At 35.0% G+C, this 19,273-nt stretch overlaps 1 protein-coding gene across 1 annotated transcript in view; it reads right to left on the bottom strand.

The window, feature by feature from the left end:
• The window catches only part of CCDC73 (coiled-coil domain containing 73), a 121,508-nt gene that overhangs the window by 85,552 nt on the left and 16,683 nt on the right, over nucleotides 1-19,273 (bottom strand). The window contains exons 2-5 of the mRNA XM_025928706.2: nucleotides 16,981-17,052; nucleotides 6,390-6,461; nucleotides 4,715-4,750; nucleotides 3,761-3,835 (exon numbers count right to left, since the gene is read on the bottom strand). Of these exons, the coding sequence (XP_025784491.1) occupies nucleotides 3,761-3,835; nucleotides 4,715-4,750; nucleotides 6,390-6,461; nucleotides 16,981-17,052 (255 nt within the window). The remainder of the gene's footprint in view (nucleotides 1-3,760; nucleotides 3,836-4,714; nucleotides 4,751-6,389; nucleotides 6,462-16,980; nucleotides 17,053-19,273) is intronic.

Below are 19,273 nucleotides of genomic sequence, written 5' to 3'. Positions count from 1 at the left end.
CCAGATAGCTTCATGGATGAATTCTACCAAACATTTGAAGAATTAATGCACCAACCCTTCTTAAGTTCTTCTAAAATACAGAAAAGGAGAGAATACTTCCTAACTCATTTTATGAGGCCCACATCACTCTTATAACAAAGTCAAAGACAACACAAGAAAAGAAAACTATAGGCCAATATACCTGATGAACACAGATGCAAAAATCTTCAATAAAATTCTAGCAAACCAAATAACGGCATGTTAAAGTTTCATACACCATGACCAAGTGGGATTTATCCCTGAGCTGCCAGATGGTCCAGCATATGCAAATCATTCAATGTGATATATCACATTAACAAAATAAAAAAAAAATCCACATGTTCATCTCAATATGATATAGAAAATGCATTTGACAAAATTTAACACCCATCCATGATAAAAACTCTCAATAAAATAGGTACACAAGGTAACACCTAAACACAATAAAAGCCTACAAAAAGTCCACAGTAAACATCATAATCAATTCAGTATAAGGCATGGATGCTCACTCTTACTACTTCTATTCAAAACAGTGCTGAAGTCCTAACTAGAGCAATTAGACAAGAAAAAGAAATAAAAGGCATCCAAATCAGAAAGAAGTGAAATTATTCATTTGAAGATGACATGATCAGATACGTAGAAAACCCTAAAGACTCAACAAAAACACTCTTAGAATAAATGAATACAGTAAAGTTGTAGGACACAAAATCAACATACAAAAATCAGCCATATTTCTAACACAAACAACAAACTATCCAAAAAGGAAATTAAGAAAACTATCTCATTCACAGTAATTAAAAATTTTTTCAGGAATAAATTTAACCAAAGAAGTAAAATGTTTGTACACTGAATATTATAAAACATTGATGAAAGAAATTTAAAAAGACAGATAAGAAGAAAAACATCCTATGTTCATGGATAGAAGAATTAATATTTAAAATGTCCCTATTACCCAAAATGATCTACCAATTCAATGGAATCCCCATCAAAATCACAACGTTGATTTCCACAGACAAAGAATAATCCTAAAATTCATACAAACCACGAAAGGCCCTAAAACCAGAAAATCATAGCTGAAGCAATCCTGAGCAAGATGAACAAAGCTGGAGGCATCATGCTTCCTGATTTCAAAATCCATTTCAAAGTTATAGTAATCCAAACAGTATGATACTGCTACAAAAACACACATACTGGTTAATGGATCAGAATAGAGAGAATAGAAATCCATGCAACTACAGCTAACTGATCTTCAACAAGGGTACCAAGAATATATAATGGGGAAAAGATATTCTTCAAAAAATGGTACTGGAAAAACTGGATATCCACATGCAGAAAAATGAAATCAGACCCTTATCTTGCATCATATACAAAATTTCATACTATATACAAAAATCAACTCAAAATGGATTAAAGACTTAAACATAAGACCTGAAACCATAAAACTACCAGAAGAAAAACCACAGGAGAAGAACTTCTTGGCATTAGTCTAGGCAGTGATTTAAAAAAAAAATTTTTTTTTTTAACATTTATTTATTTTTGAGACAGAGAGAGGCAGAGCATGAGCAGGGGAGGGTCAGAGAGAGAGGGAGACACAGAATCCGAAACAGGCTCCAGGCTCTGAGCTGTCAGCCCAGAGCCCGATGCGGGGCTCGAACTCACAGACCGCGAGATCATGACCTGAGCCAAAGTCGGACACCCAACCGACTGAGCCACCCAGGCACCCCGGCAGTGATTTTTTGAATATGACACCAAAAGCACAAACAACAAAAGCAAAAACAGACTACTGGAATTACATGAAATAAAAAGCTTCTGTAATCAAAGGAAATAATCAACAGACTGAAAACTCAACCTACAGAATGGGAGAAACATTTGCAAACCATGTATCTGACTGGGGTTAACATCCACAATGTATCAGGAGCTTGTACACTCCCCAGCAACAAAACAAAACCAATTTAAAAGACAGGCTAAGGACACGAAAGATTTTTCTAGGAAGACTACATACAAATGGCCAACACATATATGAAAAGTTACTCAACATCACTACTCATCAGGGAAATACAAGGTCAATCCCAATGAGGTATCACCTTACACCTATTAGAATGGCATGATCAGAAAGACAAGAGATAACAAGGTTTGTGAGAATGTGAAGAAAAGGGAAACTTTGTCCTACCTTAATCAACTAAAGAAAGAAAGTGTATCACACGTTTAAACAAATCCACACTATGGTGTGAATTACCTGATTAAGGTAGTGACCATCAGGATCCTTCCATCATAAAAACATATTTTACTCTTTGTAATTGTTATCTATAAGGTGATACTTTTTTTTTTCCAATATATGAAGTTTATTGTCAAACTGGTTTCCATACAACACCCAGTGCTAATCCCAAAAGGTGCCCTCCTCAATACCCATCGCCCACCCTCCCCTCCCTCCCACCCCCCATCAACCCTCAGTTTGTTCTCAGTTTTTAAGAGTCTCTTATGCTTTGGCTCTCTCCCACTCTAACCTCTTTTTTTTTTTTTTTTTTCCTTCCCCTCCCCCATGGGTTTCTGTTAAGTTTCTCAGGATCCACATAAGAGTGAAACCATATAGTATCTGTCCTTCTCTGTATGGCTTATTTCACTTAGCATCACACTCTCCAGTTCCATCCACGTTGCTACAAAGGGCCATATTTCATTCTTTCTCATTGCCACGTAGTACTCCATTGTGTATATAAACCACAATTTCTTTAACCATTCATCAGTTGATGGACATTTAGGCTCTTTCCATAATTTGGCTATTGTTGAGAGTGCTGCTATAAACACTGGGGTACAAGTGCCCTATAGGGTGATACTTCAAAACCAGGTATTTTCTCCCCCAACAATCTTCGTTTTTCCTTGTCTCTCATTTTATTGCTTATCTTCCCCCCCTAGAATGGAAACTCCATAAAAGCAGAATTTTTGTCCCTTTTTATCATTGTTATATCTCAAGGGCTTAGAACACTGCTTGGCACACTGTACACCTTCAATAAGTATATTTAATGAATCATAATTAGTTGATAATTGATGAGTTGATTATCATGAGTTGATATCATCTATATTCTGTATGAGGCTGTGAACAACCTAAAGGCAAATGTGATGTTTTTGTCATCTCGGTATCGGCAGAAAATAAGCACAGTACTGAGAAAGTAATGATGACTTGCTTAATGCTATTTTATTTTAACTTTTAAGGACCACAGGTAATCAGTTTTAATATATAGGCCTGACTTGGTTTTTTCATCTACAGAGTGTTAAAAATAACACACGTCTATTTAATTATATTATAGTAAGAAATAATGAAGTTATTTTAATGTTTCTTTTTCATTTTTTACATTTTTATTTGAGAGAGAGCAAACACAACTGGGGATGGGGGGAGAAAGAGAGAGAGAGAGAGAGAGAGAGAGAGAGATATCTTAAGCAGGCTCCACACTTTGCATGGAGCCTGACATGGGCTCAATCCCACAGCCCCGGCCAGGATCATGACCTGAGCAGAAATCAAGAGTTAGACACTCAACCCATGAGCCACCCAGGTGCCCCTAATATTTCTTTATAAAATAAAAGATGAGGAAAAATCCTAATTTGAAATTCAAGGCTTTCAGGAAAAAATTACCATTGTATACGAACTTTTACCAGCTTTGTTTTGCTAATTTACCTGTTTAGTGGACATTTTACTAATACAATGCTAAAATACCAAACTATTTTTTAAAGCAATGCTCAGTTACTTTACCTGTAATGCTTTTAATGTTTCTTTCAATCCTTCTATTTCTTTCTCTTTTATTTCTGTAGCAAGTTGGTATTTTCCCTTTAAATAAAAAAAAAAAACCGATATTTCAGTATTTTCCAGTGTAAATGAAATATTATTAATGGGGAAAATACAAAAGCTCAAGAACCAAAACCTCTACTTTAACACCTTGCAGGCTTTAAACCTGGATCTGCAGCAAAACTTAACATTTCTAATGACTTCAAAATATCATGAAATTACCATAAGGCCTTTACAAGATGACAAATATCATGAAATGAAAAGTCATAACAAATCATTTTATCAGTAGAGCATTCCTGAGAATTTATGGACACTATATAATTATTTAATTCATATAGCTAGAATAAATATATCCTAATTAATAAGATACATACAAGTATATTTGTCTTATAAAGATATAGGAGAATTTTTTAAAAGGTGTTTATAAATAGTATGTTCATTGATATAATAAAAACATATATTAACTATTAAGTAGGGAAAATATTTAATGCCAGGTGAATTTCTAGGATTGCTCAGGGTTGTATCTTCTTTTCCAGTTGCATCTGGTCTGCATCCAGATGAAAATCATTTTAATTTTTTTTAAATAGGTAATTACATTGATAAAGCACTAAAAATATGGTTAACAGAAACATTGCAATAGAGTATAAAGAGCATTAATTTGGAGGCTGAAGAGATATGGGTTCTAGTCTCAACTTTGCCACTTTAAAATGGGAGCTTCAGCAAGTTCTTTAATCTTGCTAGGTTTCAGTATTATCAACTGTAAACTAACAGGTAACATGAGTTCCTTGGGTCTTTCTGTTTCTAAGATTTCAAACAATTAACATTCTCCATTTGTCTATTATTAATGTTTTTCATTATGGTGCACAACTAATAATGAATGCATTTAACTATGGTTTAAATTATTAAAAAATTAGTAAGTACCTTTTCTTCTTCCAAGGCACACATCTTCATTTTCAACTGATAAACAATTTTAAAAATTAAAATACAGGTAAGTAAACAGTTAACAGTGATTTACATTGGTCAGCGAGACTACAAAAATATTTTACACATCTATATTGTTTGAACTTAATACAACGTGAATGTGCTACTTTCACACATGAGAAAATAATGAAATATATAAAAGGGGGCAAAAAGCCAGTCACCAAAAGAAATGAACAATTTAATCAAATTGATTAGAGACACCAATCACCCTTGAAAATTTAGTTTTTCCTTCCAGAAGCTTTTTTTCTTCGATGTTTCAATATTTTGCCATCTACTCATAAATAATGACATGCAACATTTTCTGAAGGCACACTTTTATGAAATGACTATCATTTGAATTGGCATTGACATATTTTCTGAAATTTTTTAAAAGATGCATGTAGCAGTCTAATAAATAAATAGGGATATTCTAAAACAGAGGAACCAAAGTCAACATGACAAAGAAAACTAATTAAATATCCCAAGCAACACAAGGATACCAGGCAAGACTGTCAAGAAATACAATTTTCCTTGGAATTTCTCCGTCTCATTTTCCATATCCCTTACAGTGCTCATTCAAGAATCAAGAAATGGAGAGTGGTAGGTAGGGGAGAAGAGGAGAAAAAACAAACAAAAACATAGGAGAAAAAGAGCTCAAGAGCACTTTTAAACTACCATTCAGATATCTGGATATTCTTATCTTGCCCAAAGTCCCCTGTGATAAGTAAGAGAGACACAAACTTGCCTTCTCCTAGAGAATACTATGTGGTATATTTGGCTGTCTTCAAATAAAACTTCCATAACTTTGGTGAGGCCATCTCAGACTAAAAGGAAGAAAGTTTATCATCTGCTTAAACAAAACCACACTACAGTGTGAATTACAAATAACTTTGGTCAACTAGTGACTTACTTTATACAGGATGTATTTCTTTTTATGCATTTCTCTTTCTAAACACACACACACTTAAATAAAGACAAAAGAGAGGGAAGGAAAAAGGGGGAAAATGGTGATGCTAGAATGGCTATAAGGAAAAACACTTCCTGAGAATATTTTCCATGAGCACATTTGAAGTAGTAGAGCTATAAAACTCAAAACAACTGAAGGAGTTGCTATTCATTTTTTAAAAATCTTTTATATACGTACATACATACATATGTATGTATGTACATATGTATGTATATGTTTTTCTCTGCTCTTTCTTAGATGCTGATAGTATTTATGGAGATTTCGGTGCATAATAGTCACATCTGCTCATCTTTCACATCGCTCTACGTGCATCTCATTCTATTTCTGGCCTGGATACAGGAAGAAAGCAAAAAAGGTAAGATCCTAGGATACTCTAACCAAAGAGAAAGGGAAGAATGAAGAGAAAGAAGAGCACACAAAAACTAACCTAATTTACTTAGGACAGATGAAAACATATCTCCAAAGAAAACAATTTTCTAATTTGTTTCCTTAACTAGCTCTTTCTAACTACATTACTCTTTATTGTCGGTTGTGATTCAAAATGACTTTATTTCCTGCTTCCATTAGTACTCTTTTGTCTTCAGTGAGTATGCAGAACAACTTAGCATAATATTCATATGGGAGCACAGGAGATGAAATATTTGAAACTGGTGTCTGTCTATCCTTTACCTGCTTTTTAAAAGCTGCCATTGCTTCTTTGTGTTGCTTTGTTAATGTTTCCTTTTGATTCTGAAGAGTTTCCTATTTTAAAAATTATGAAAAGTTAAAACAAATTTGAGCGACTGAAAGTTTTAACTTTTAATTGAGTTCACAATTTAAATAAAAATTAAACATATTTATTGTATGTATTATTGTATGCTCTTGAAATGCAACTTTAATCCAAGTCTATGATTTTTTACCTGTCATGGAATCAGCATACAATAATTTTGCTTCCAGTTGCTTTTCATGATAAAACGCATTGATTTAAAATTGTTTAAACAACTCTAAACATGCCTGACTCCAAAGCTTTCTTCAAGAAAATACCTTTCATCAAAAGTTATTAAAATTAATAGTATACAATTAGCCTATAATCCTTTAGAGTTCCCAAAGAAACCCATTTTATTATCTAGGCACAAATGTTCACATGACGACATAATTCTTTAAATTCACCAAAATAATTTTTTATAAAATCAAAACTACTACAGGGCATTTTTTAAAAATACACATATATGATTCCATTTCTTTTTTTTCCTTCTCTCCCTCCTTTTTTGATAGAAGTTGTGTTCTGTCCTTTAGATTCAAGATGACTTCAAACTTTCTTTTTCTATGTTACTGAATAATTCTCATAATTTAAAGCCATTAGATCTAAAAGTGGAACCACTTCAAATGTTTCTGTTATTTGACTCCGTGTTTCTAAGTATATGTTGATTTATCTACTTAAAAATTTTATCTACTGACTTCCTATTATGATAGGTGGGAGTTTAGCTTTCTTGTACAACCATTACCTAACATCTGCTCCCTCTATTCTTCCAACAGTCACTAAAAATTGTGATTTCACTTTTCAATAATTATACTATCATGACTGTGCAATTTTTATTCAGTGCTCAGCCATATAATATACCTTAATTACATTTCTATCTAACACAGCTTTTTATTTTTTCTAAAGTTAGCAATTACTTTAAAATATTTTAATTATTGGGGCACCTGGCCGGCTTAGTCAGAAGAACATGTGACTTCTGTTTACATACTAGATTCCTTTCTCCAATGCTAATGGGAGTGGTGATCTACAGGAGAAAATAATATGTCTCACTTGAGAATCCAAGGGTAACAGTTGTAGGCTAAAACAATAGGGAGTATCTCTGGATTATTAGAGATATTCACTATCTGAGTAGCTCTTCAGCCTTGGGGTCGTGAGTTTGGGCCCCACACTGGGTATAGAGATTACTAAAAAAAAAAAAAAAAAATTAAAATTAAAAAAATATTTTAATTCTTACAGGCTAAATTTTAAAAATAATACTGCCAGTTCCCAGATGTGTACCAATGATTCATATTCTCAAATGAAAAAATAAATTGAATGGAAAAAGCAAAGTGAGAAGATCCCAAGAATAGCTTAGGAAATCACAAACCGCACAGGAAACCAGACAGGTTTAGACAAGCTGTAGATGTTGGACAAAATCTTTCAGAGGCTGTTGGCCAGTTTTCTGTGAAAATAATTTACACTCTAAAGCACTCCCGCAAGCAAGGAAAGAATTTATTGAAGACCTCAGGGACAGTTCGTTGAGGAGTACATTCTGAAGTACATGTGACCTCTAGCTTTCTCCTCACTTTTTTGTGAACAGCCTTAAATCTGGAAATAGGAGATTTAATGCGCAACCAAAACTAGGATGGGAAATAGCCCCATCACTAGATCTCCAAATCCAGCTGTTCAAAAAGCCTTACAACAAAAGCAAAATGAACTGGAAGTCTTATAGATAAAACAGCTTAATGTTCCCACTTCAGTCATCAAGCACTGAAGGAGTGAGCCTTTTGGTAAAGACACTTGTAGATATTTATTATAATCGGAAAGGCCACTGGGGAAAAAACTCTCCTGAACTAGCTAAGAAAATGAAGGGGGAAAAAATCAAGTGGACAAATCAATGATACTGCTCTGAGGGAAAATCATGTATCCAACTTCCCATTTTATCCTCAAACTTGCAAAGAGAAATTTCTCTAAATATTAAAAGAAACCTTGCAAACATTTTACTCATACCATTAATCCTGCCATCATCACATAATCTCTTCCTCAGAGTCAATGAACTACTCAGATAGTGAATATCTCTAATAATCCAGAGATATTCCCTACTGTTTTAGCCTACAACTGTTATCCTTGGATTCTCAAGTGAGACATATTATTTTCTCCTTTATGTCACCACACCCATTAGCATTGGAGAAAGGAATCTAGTATGTAAACTAGAATTGCAAAATTAAATTCTTGCCTGATTTTTTTTTTTTTTTTTTTTTTTTAGATCTCTGAGGATTTTTCTATTTGTAATCAGATTACAGCTATATTTGAATATTGACTACTGGTACCTTTGACATGATCAAACCAAATTAAGATCTCTATGAAGTGGCACTCTTTGTGGGCAAAATGTCTTACTGATATTAGCAGCAAACCTCCACCTAACTTTACATAATATCTCTAAAACCAGAAGTTAAGAATTAAAATGAATAGTCCAAAACCTAATAGAGAACGGATGAATCACACTTTATGCCAGTCTTTGAACATTGTTGATTTCCAGTCAAGAAACTCAATGGGTGAAGATAAAGATCTGTTCAAGACAAATAAATAAAATAACCGTGGCCCCAATTCTTTGCAGTACTAAGCCCAAATACTATTTTATCTTCAGTGCTACCCGACTTTACATACTTTACCACTATAAATACACATTCTGCTTTCTATAGTGTCCCTTTAGATCAAGATGGTGTAACTATTTTCTTGGGAAAGTCAACAATTTATCTAGATAGCTATGCCTCAAGGGTTTACTGAAGAAGCTTAAGGAACTTAAATTTCTCTGTAACTCTACTCTTATACAATATATGGGCAAGTTTTCATTATTCTAAAGATGAGAAGAGCTCTAAAACTAACTCCATTTAACTACTTACTGCTTTAGCTCAAAAAGGACATGCAAATTCCAAAGAAAGTTTAGAATTTTGTCAGAATAAAATACATTATTTAAGGTATGATTTATCCAGTGGGGATAAATCTATCATTCCTGATAAATAAGAAGGTGATTACTAACAGACAATTAAGTTTTCTGGATTTCATTAGCCACTATAGATACTGGGTTCCAAACATTTCTGAAGCTGACATCTCTCTATATAATTTAAGTCCTCAATAATGGAACCTCTCCCTTAGGAATGGGAAAGGATGGACAGGAGACAGTAAATCAAAGGCATAAGAAGAAATAAAGATCTCAGTAAAGGTAAATACATGGGCAATTTAAAAAGCTAGTTTTATTATAACTTTGGTTTGCAAGTCCACACTTTGCTTTCTACATAATTTAAGTGACGAATGCATTTTTAAGATTATTAATTTATGGTGACACTGCTGCTGTTCTTGCTTCGGCTCATGCTGCTGTCATCCAATGCAGCCACGCAGCCCCTACCTAGCTGCCACCTCCAGGAGCTGCTGCACTGTGCGGGCAATCACACCGCTGGGCGAGAGGCAGTCGGGCCCCTGGACCTTCAGGGCCAGCTGCTGCACCTCCTGCAGGCCAATGGTAACCATGCAGCCAGCATCTTGACCAAGGGCTGCTGTGCAAGCACAGAGCCAGCCGGGCGCCCCTGCCCCTGGTACAGTTGTCCCGCAGCAGCTGCCCTGTCTGTAGCGCCCAGGGCAGTCTGGGGTCTGAGCCCTTGCTCAGGCCCCGTCCTAGCCCTGCCCTCTTCCTGCTGCCTGCCCAGTGTCAGCCCCTAAAATAAGGGCAAAAAAGACAAGTCTCTGTTAGTGTGAAAAAAAATTGTTTTTAATTTATGCTATGAGGCACACAATATATAAAGATGTAGTATCAACAACTGGATAGAGCTGTAAAGAAGCAGAGTTCTTTTATGTTGTTGAAGTTAAGCTGATATAAATTCAAATTAGAATGTTGATGATAGATGCTAAGTATAATTCCCATGGTAATCAAAAAGGAAACAGCGACAGAATATACACAGAAGGAAATGAGAATTAAATTTAAATGTTTTACTACAACAAATAACTAAACACAAAAGGTAACAGTAATGCAAGAAATGAGGGACAAAAAAGCTGTAAGGCAATTAAAAAATAAATACCAAAACGAAAGAAAGCAGTCACTCCTTATCAGGAATTACTTAAATGTACATAGATTAAATTCTCCAATCAAAAACCAAATATTGGCAGAATGAATAAACAACATAACTCAACTATAAGAGATTCCCTTTATATCCAAAGACACAAACAGGTTACAAGTAAAAGTATGCAAAAAGATATTCCAAGCAAATAACCAAACAACAGAACAAAAAGACACAATGGAAAATAGACTTCAAAAAAGGATGGGGTGCCTGGGTGGCTCAGTGGGTTAATCCTCTGACTTCAGCCCAGGTCATGATCTCATGGTTCATGAGTTAGAGCCCCACATCCGGCTCACTGTTGTCAGCACAGAGCCCTCTTTGGATTCTCTGTCCCCCTCTTTCTCTGCCCCTCCTCTATGCGCACACACACGTTCTCTCTCTCTCAAAAAAAAAAAAAAATTAAAAAAAATTTCAAAAGGTGACAAAAGACAAAGGATATTATATATTCATAAAAGCTTCAATACAACAAGAAGATATAACAATTATAAACACACACCTAATGACAAACCTATAAAAATAGGCAAAAATGGACAGAATTGAAGGGAGAAACAGACAATTCTACAATAATAGTTGGAAATGTCAATAACCCATTCTCAATAATGGATAGGACAACCAGACAGAAGTAAAGGAATAGAGGACTTAAACAACAGAGTAATCCAACTAGAGCTAACAGATATACAAAACACCCTACCCCAAAACAACAGAATACATATTCTTCTCAAGGGCACATGGGACATTTTCCAGGATTGATCATATGTTAGGCCACATATTAAGTCTCAACACATTTGAAAAGATATATATCATGCAAAGTGTCTTCTCTGACCACAATGGGATGAAGAAATCAATAGAAGAAGGAAACTTGGAAAAATCTGTAAATTTGTGGAAGTTAAACAACAAACTCTTAACCAATGGATTAAAGAAAAGATCACAAAGGAAATTAGAAAATATTTACAGATGAATGAAAACAAAAATGCAACATACCAAAAGTTATGGGATGCAGCAAAATCACTGCTTACAGGGAAATTTATAGCTATAAATGTTTACATTTAAAAAAAAAGTAAAGATCTCAAATCAACAATCTAACTTTATACCTTAAGGAACTACACAGAAAGAACAAATTAAACTCAAAGGTAGTGGAAGGAAGAAAAGAATAAACATCAGAGCAGAGATAAATAGAAAAAAGAATAGAGAAATAGAGAAAAGCAGTAAAACCAAAATTGGTTCCTTGAAAAGATCAAACTCACAAGCCTTTAGCTAGATGGACCAAGAAAAGACTCAAATTACTAAAATCAGAAATGAAAGTGGGGACATCATTATTGATTCTGGAGAACTAGGCAGGAATATGAGAGTGCTGTGAACTGTACACCAAGAAAGTGGATAACCTAGATAATACAGAAAATTCATAGAAATGCAAAACCTACCAACACCAAATAACAAAGAAAAAATCTGTATAGGCCTTTAACTAGCATGGAGAGTGACTCAGTCATCAAAAATATCCCAAGAAATAAAAGTTCTGTACTTAATAGCTTCACAGTGAATTCTATCAAACATTTTAAAAAGAACTAACAGGAATTCTCTAACTTTTCCAAAATTTGAATAGGAGGGAACACTTCCTAACTCATGCTTTGAGACCAGTCTTACCTTGATACCAAAGCAAGATGAAAACACATCAAGAATAATACAGACCAATATCCCTGATGAACACTGATGCAAAAATTCTCAACAAAACACTAGCAAAACAAATTCAGCAGCATATTAAAAGGATCATACACCATGACCAAGTGACTTATCCATGGGATACAAGGATGGTTCAACATATGAAAATCAATCAATGTAATACACACTACATTAACAGAATGAAGGGGGTAGCACATGACCATCACAAAACTGAACACCCTTTCATGAAAAAAACAGTCAACAAACTACGAACAGAAGGTAATGACCTCAACATAAGCTACATATGAAAAACCCATAGCAAACATCATACTCAATGGTGAAAGACTGAGAGCTTTTCCTTTAAGATCAGGAACAAGGCAAGGATGCCTGCTTTCACAACTATGTTCAACACAGTACTGTAAGTCCTAGCCAAAGCAATGAGGCAAGAAAAAGAAATAAAAGACATCCAAATTGGAAAGGAAAAATTAAAATTATCTGTTTGCTGATGATATGATCTTAAACATAGAAAACCCTAAAGATTCCACAAAAAGAAATGCTAGAATAAATGGGTTTAGCAAACTAGCAAAACCTACCAAGAGACAAAGTTACACAGAAATCAGTTATATTTCTATATACTAACAATAAGTGAGCTGAAAACAAAATTAAGAAAATAATTCCATTTACAATAGCACCAAAAAACAAACAAAAAAACCTCTTAGGAATTAACCAAAGAGATAAAAGATCTATAAAATGAAAGCTACAAAACACTGCTGAAAGAAACTAAAGAAGACACAAATATATGGAAACAAATCCTATGCTCATGGATTAGAAAACTTCATACTGTGAAGATGTCAATACTACCCAAAGTTATCTACAGATTCAGTGCAACCCCTACCAAAGTCCAAATGACATTGTTTGCAGAAATGGAAAAATCCATCTAAAATTCATATGAAATCTCAAGGAACCCCAAATAGTCAATCTCAGAAAAGAATAAAGCTGGGGGACTCAAACTTCCTGATTTTAAAACTTTCTAGGATTCTCAAGTAATCAAAACAGTGTGGTACTGGCATAATGACAGACACATCCACCAACAGAAGAGAATAAAGAGCCCACAGATAAATCCTTATGTACATGGTTAAATGACTATTCAGTCTTGGAAAGGACAATGGGGCTGGGAAAACTGGATATACACATGTGAAAGAATGGAGTTGGACCCTTACCTAACACTGCACATAAAAATTAACTCAAAATGGATCAAAAACCTAAATGTAAGACCTAACACCATAAAACTCTTAGAAAAAAACATAGGGCAAAATCTTTTGGACATGATACCAAAGGCACAAGCAACACACACAAAAAAGACAAATTGGACTCCATGAAAAATTTAAAATCTTGTGCATCAAAAGATACTATTAACAAAGTAAGGGGCGCCTGGGTGGCGCAGTCGGTTAAGCGTCCAACTCAGCCAGGTCACGATCTCGCAGTCCGTGAGTTCGAGCCCCGCGTCAGGCTCTGGGCTGATGGCTCAGAGCTTGGAGCGTGTTTCCGATTCTGTGTCTCCCTCTCTCTCTGCCCCTCCCCCGTTCATGCTCTGTCTCTCTCTGTCCCAAAAATAATAAAATAAACGTTGAAAAAAAAAATTAAAAAAAAAAAAGATACTATTAACAAAGTAAAAAGGCAACCCATGGAAGAAAGGATGTACAAATCATATTTCTGATAAGATATTAATATTCAAAATATATAGAGAACTCCTAGAATGTAACAACAAAAAACAAACCTTATTCAAAATGGGCAAAAGACAAGAATAGACTTTCTTCAAAGAAAATATGTGAATGGCCAAAAGCACATGAAAATATGCTCAACATCACTAATTATTAAGGAAATGCAAAGCAAAACCATAATAATATACTACCTCATACCCATCAGGATGGCTATTACCAAAACGCAGGAAACAACAAGTGTTGGCAAGAATGGGAGGAATTAGAACCGCTGGGCATAATTGTGAGAATTTAAAATGGTACAGCTGCTGTGGAAAACATTATGGATGGTCCTGAAAAAACTAGAAATATTATTGCCATATGATCCAACAATTCTACTTCATAGTATATACCCAAAAGAAATTAAAGTAGGGACTCAAACAAATATTTCTGTATCCATGTTCATAACAGCATTATTCACAAAAGCTAAAACATGAAAACAAACCAAGTGTTCATCTATGGAAGAATGGATAGGCAAAATGTGGCATATACATACAATGGAATATTATTTCCGCCTTAAAAAGGAAGAAAATTCTGGGGCACCTGGGTGGCTCAGCTGGCTAAGCATCTGACTCTTAGGTTCAGCTCAGGTCATGATCTCACAGTTCTTGGGTTTGAGCGCCATACTGTCAGTGCTGAGCTTGCTTGGGATTCATTCTCATTCTCATTTTCATTCTCATTCTCTCTCTCTCTCTCTTTCTCACTCTCTCTTCCCCTCCTGTGTGCTTGTGCTCCCTCTCTCTCCCAAAATAAATAAATTAAAAAAAAAAAAAAAGGAAGAAAATTCTGACATATACTACAACATGGATGAACCTTGAGGACATTAATGCTAAGTGAAATAAGCCAGTCACAAAAAGATAAATATTGTATGATTTCACTTATTTAAGAAACTTAGAATAGTCAAAATCATACAGAGTATAATGGTGTTTGCCAGGAACTGGGTAGAAGTGAAGGATGGGGAGTTTAATGAATGAGTATAGAGTTTCAGTTTTACAAAGTAAAAAGAGTCATCTGTAGATGAATGGTGATGATGGCAGGACATTAAAAATATATTTAATACCACTAAACTGTATACCCCCAAATGGTTAAGATGGCAAATTTTATGTGTATTTTACCACAATAAAAAATATTGGGAGAAAAAGATCTTCCTGAAGCCACTTGAGCCTACACCCCAATAACCTGTTATATATCCCAATTCTGACTTACCCCTTTTGAGACATACTAAGACTGTCAAGGTAATGTTCTCACTGCAATGAGTTCTAATAAAAATAGTTTTATTTTATTAGGAATACAACAAGGAACTTCTTTTTTTATTATTTTTGAGAGAGAGAGAGAGCGCAAGTGGGGTTGGAAGAGAGAGAGAAGGTAAGAGAAGTTCCCAGGCAGCCCCCCCAGCCCTCCCCTCACCCCCCCCCCCCATGCTCACAGCAGGGGCTCAAACCAACTAACTGTGAGACCATGATGATTGGCTGAAATCGAGTTGGATGCTGAACTGACTGAACCACTCAGGCATTTCTAATTTATACTGCCAACAAGAATATATATATGAAAGTTCCTATTTTCTACAACTTTGTAAAGTAAGGTAGGAATTTGGCTTTATTTTTCTTCAGAAAAAAGCAGTTCTAATACCATTTCTTGAATTATCTATTTTCCCCTCACTAATTTGCAATGCCACCTTTATCAGTCACTAATTTATCTTATGATCTGGATCTATTCTGAGATTCTATTATGTTCCAAGGAATACCTATCCAAGTACACAATTAAAGTAGCCAAGTAATATCTATCCATGTAGACAATTAAAGTAGCACCAAGCTCCTTTAATTATTATTATAGTTTATAATAATATATTTAAGAATCTAGCGTAGCTACTTCATCCTGTTCTCTTTTAAAAACTTCCCAGACACTCCTATATGTTTATTCCCACATAAACCTTAGAATCAACTTAACTACCACAAATACACTCTTGCATGTTTAAATTGGATTGTATTAAACCTACTAACTTAAGGACTTGGATAACTTTATATTGTTGACTCTCTCTACCCAAAAACAAGATATGACTTTACATTTTGAAATCAGCATGGAGTTTGTTTGTATTTGATGTTTATCTGTTTTTTTCTCTCCACAGACAGGTTTCAGACCTGTGCCTTATAAAATCGAACTCTAGTTTTACTCCCAAATTCTACACACCTGTGGGTCTGTCCGGTTTCAAATTCCCATCATTTCCAATTTGAGCTATCCTCTGTCAGTTGAATTCTGATTCTGATATGCTACCTCTAAATTCCTGTTTCAATATTGCCAAACAGTGAAAAGAGGGGGCCATCAAAATTAAGATTTCAATTTTTAGCTATTAAGATTACTTTGGTGGAAACACATGAGAAGCACTATCAAAACTGCTTCTATATAGATAGGCTAAAAGAGAATTAGATTTGATACTGTTTTTTAATATTTAATATTTAATATTTAGCATGTAACGACAGCCTGTGAAAATAAAGTACTATTCTGAGGTTTTCTTAAAAAACATTTTGACTCCTCTATAACACATGTGTTTCTCGGGTATTAAATAGATCATAGTAGATTTTAGCAATATCATCAGAAAGCCTGAAAATAACTTTCATTCTCAGTGTTCTGGAGGCTCAAATATTATTAAAACAATTTTAATGAGAGTGTTCTGGAGGCTCAAATATTATTAAAACAATTTTAATGAGAATTTCTTGAGACTTTTTTTTTTTTAATTTTGAGAGGGAGGGAGAGAGAGAGAATTCCAAGCTGGCAGCACAGAGTCCAACATGGGGCTCAATCCCACAAACTGTGAGATCATGACCTGAGCCAAGATCAAGAGTCGAATGCTTAACTGACTGAGCCACCCAGGCACCTCTCTTGAGACTTTGTTTAAAATGATGCACAATCCCCCAAATATGTTTAGGAAATTTAAAAATTAATTTTGCTATTAAGGATTAGAATACATTTTTAAATAGATGTTAAAAACACTAATCTGAAATAAAAATTAAAAAACTTACCTTTTGCCATTTAAGTTCTTGTGTCTCCACAATAATTTTACCAATCTGCTCTTCATACTGAGTTTCTGTTTCCTAAATCAAAAAGAAAAATGCTAGGAAAATTAGGACTTTAAAACTTTTCATTTCAGCTCTTTCTAGAGAGATAAAAAAAGAGCATCATCCCACACTTAAAATATCCTCCCACGTCTGGACAAACTGCAAATTAAATAGACAAGCCTATCAGAGAACTGAGGCTCCAGATCATTCAATTAATCCAAGCTCTGGATAACTCTCTCCTGCAGGAAGAACAGAACTAAAGCATTTACTTACCTGGGATGTAAACCACTGAGTAGTGATAAGAAAATTCAGCTACAAGCTCTTCATAAATTGCTAAAGGCAAAATGTGTACTAGTTTAAGAATGTGAATTCCCAGGGACCCCAGAAATAAGGAGGTGTTATATCTTTTATCAGGTTTTTGTTCCAGGAAGCCCACCAGGTGCTTACAAGGAAGGATGGGAAGAATCCAACAACCTGAGAAGCTCTGCCCTGTGGTACTAGCTGGGGAAGAGAAGAGCAGTCACAACCCATCTTCCCTATTTCCCCTACAGAGCAAGAATCTTAATCTGCAAGGGAAAGACAATAACTATATCTAAGAACACTAGTGGAAACCCTCTGCAGCTGGTAAAGGGGAGTAAGAGCCACCATTGAAAACTCCACCTAGACAGCCCTGTCTTCCTCATCTCCCATAAGGAAAAAAAGCCTAATTTACAGAAGGAGGGACAATAAAAACTACAGTAGGAGAGCACCTGTGGAAAACCATTGTAGCTGGAAATAGGCTAGGAAAATAAGAAAACAGCTCTATCATTGGGGTAGGAGCAGGAATACGTGGGAGGTCCAGCATTAAAAACAAAGGAGGGATCAGAACCCCTGTGAAGACCTCACCCTGAGACGCAGAACCTAAGAACTGAAGCTTAATAAAATCAGAGAATTCCCCTACTCCCCCACCTGCAGCCACCATCTGAAGAACAAGCATCAAATAAAAAGAACAGGGAGATCAGCTGGGAGGGCTGCAAAGACAGATTCTCTCTGGGAAGCAGCACAAAAGGAAGACCCAAAGCCAAGCAGGAAGTAGTTATTTAGAAAAATTCTCTGATTTTGTTTAAAATCACGTAGTAATACTCATGAATTAGCCTACCCCATAAACACAAGGTATCACAAGAGAAAAAGTGCCTGTAGTGTTGAAGATATGCCCCAACACAGAGAGAAAGCACTTCTGTAAAAACTGGGAGTTTTTGACTTTTGGTTTCGGGTATTTAAGGAAATCTCCACCAAACAAAGCACTAGCTGATCATTAAGTTAGGAGCACAATGGCCTCAATGGCCACACATGACAGAAACAGCAGACTTTACAAAATTATTTCAGAAAAATCACTAAACCAACAATAAGCAGCAACCGTAGGGAGGGGAAAATATCTGATTTTCAGAGCTGCCACATATTCAAAATGTCTATGTCCAGTTCTCAACAAAAAATGCAAGGGATGCAAAGAAACAGGAAAGTGTGATCCCTATACAAGCAAATAAAAAGTTAAAAAGAACAGTCTCAGAGCAAGACAAAGACTTTACGTCAACAATTTAAATACGCTCTAAGAGCTAAAAGAAACCGCGTACAAAGATACTGCAACATTAAAAAGTTAATAAGGAAATGCTACAAACAAGCTTATGCTCATAAATTTGACAACTTACAGAAATGGATCAATTCTTCAAACCGCAATATAGACAATCTATATACCCTTTAACCACTAGTTAAAAAGCTCCCAAAAAATAAATGTCCAGGCCCACATGGTTTCATTACTAGAGAATTCCACCAAATACATAAAGAATTAACACCACTTTTACACAGTCTTCCAGAAAAATAAAAGAGGAAGAAACACACCTCAACTCATTTTATAATGTCTGTTTACTATGACACCAAAACTAGACAAAGACAGTACAAAAACAGCAAACTAAAACCAATACTTCTCACAAGTTTTGATGAAAAAATCTCAGTAACATATTAGCAAACAGAATCCAATAAGGTATAAAATGTTATACACCACGACCAAGTAGAATTTGTTCCAAATATACAAGGCTGATTCAGTATCAATAGTAAGTTCATGTTTTTCACCATATCAATATCCTACAGAAGAAAAATCACATGACCACATCAGTTGTCACAGAAAAGGTAACTGATGAAACCCAACACTCATTCATAATAAAAACTCTCAGGAACAGAGAGAATTATCTCAATTTGATAAAGAGTATTCATAAAAACAGTA

The sequence above is a fragment of the Puma concolor genome, chromosome D1, assembly GCF_028749965.1.
Source record: "Puma concolor isolate L17-30 chromosome D1, mPumCon1.1.hap2, whole genome shotgun sequence".
In the NCBI taxonomy this organism is placed as follows: Eukaryota; Metazoa; Chordata; class Mammalia; order Carnivora; family Felidae; genus Puma; species Puma concolor.
This window is presented reverse-complemented; position numbering and strand designations above follow the sequence as displayed.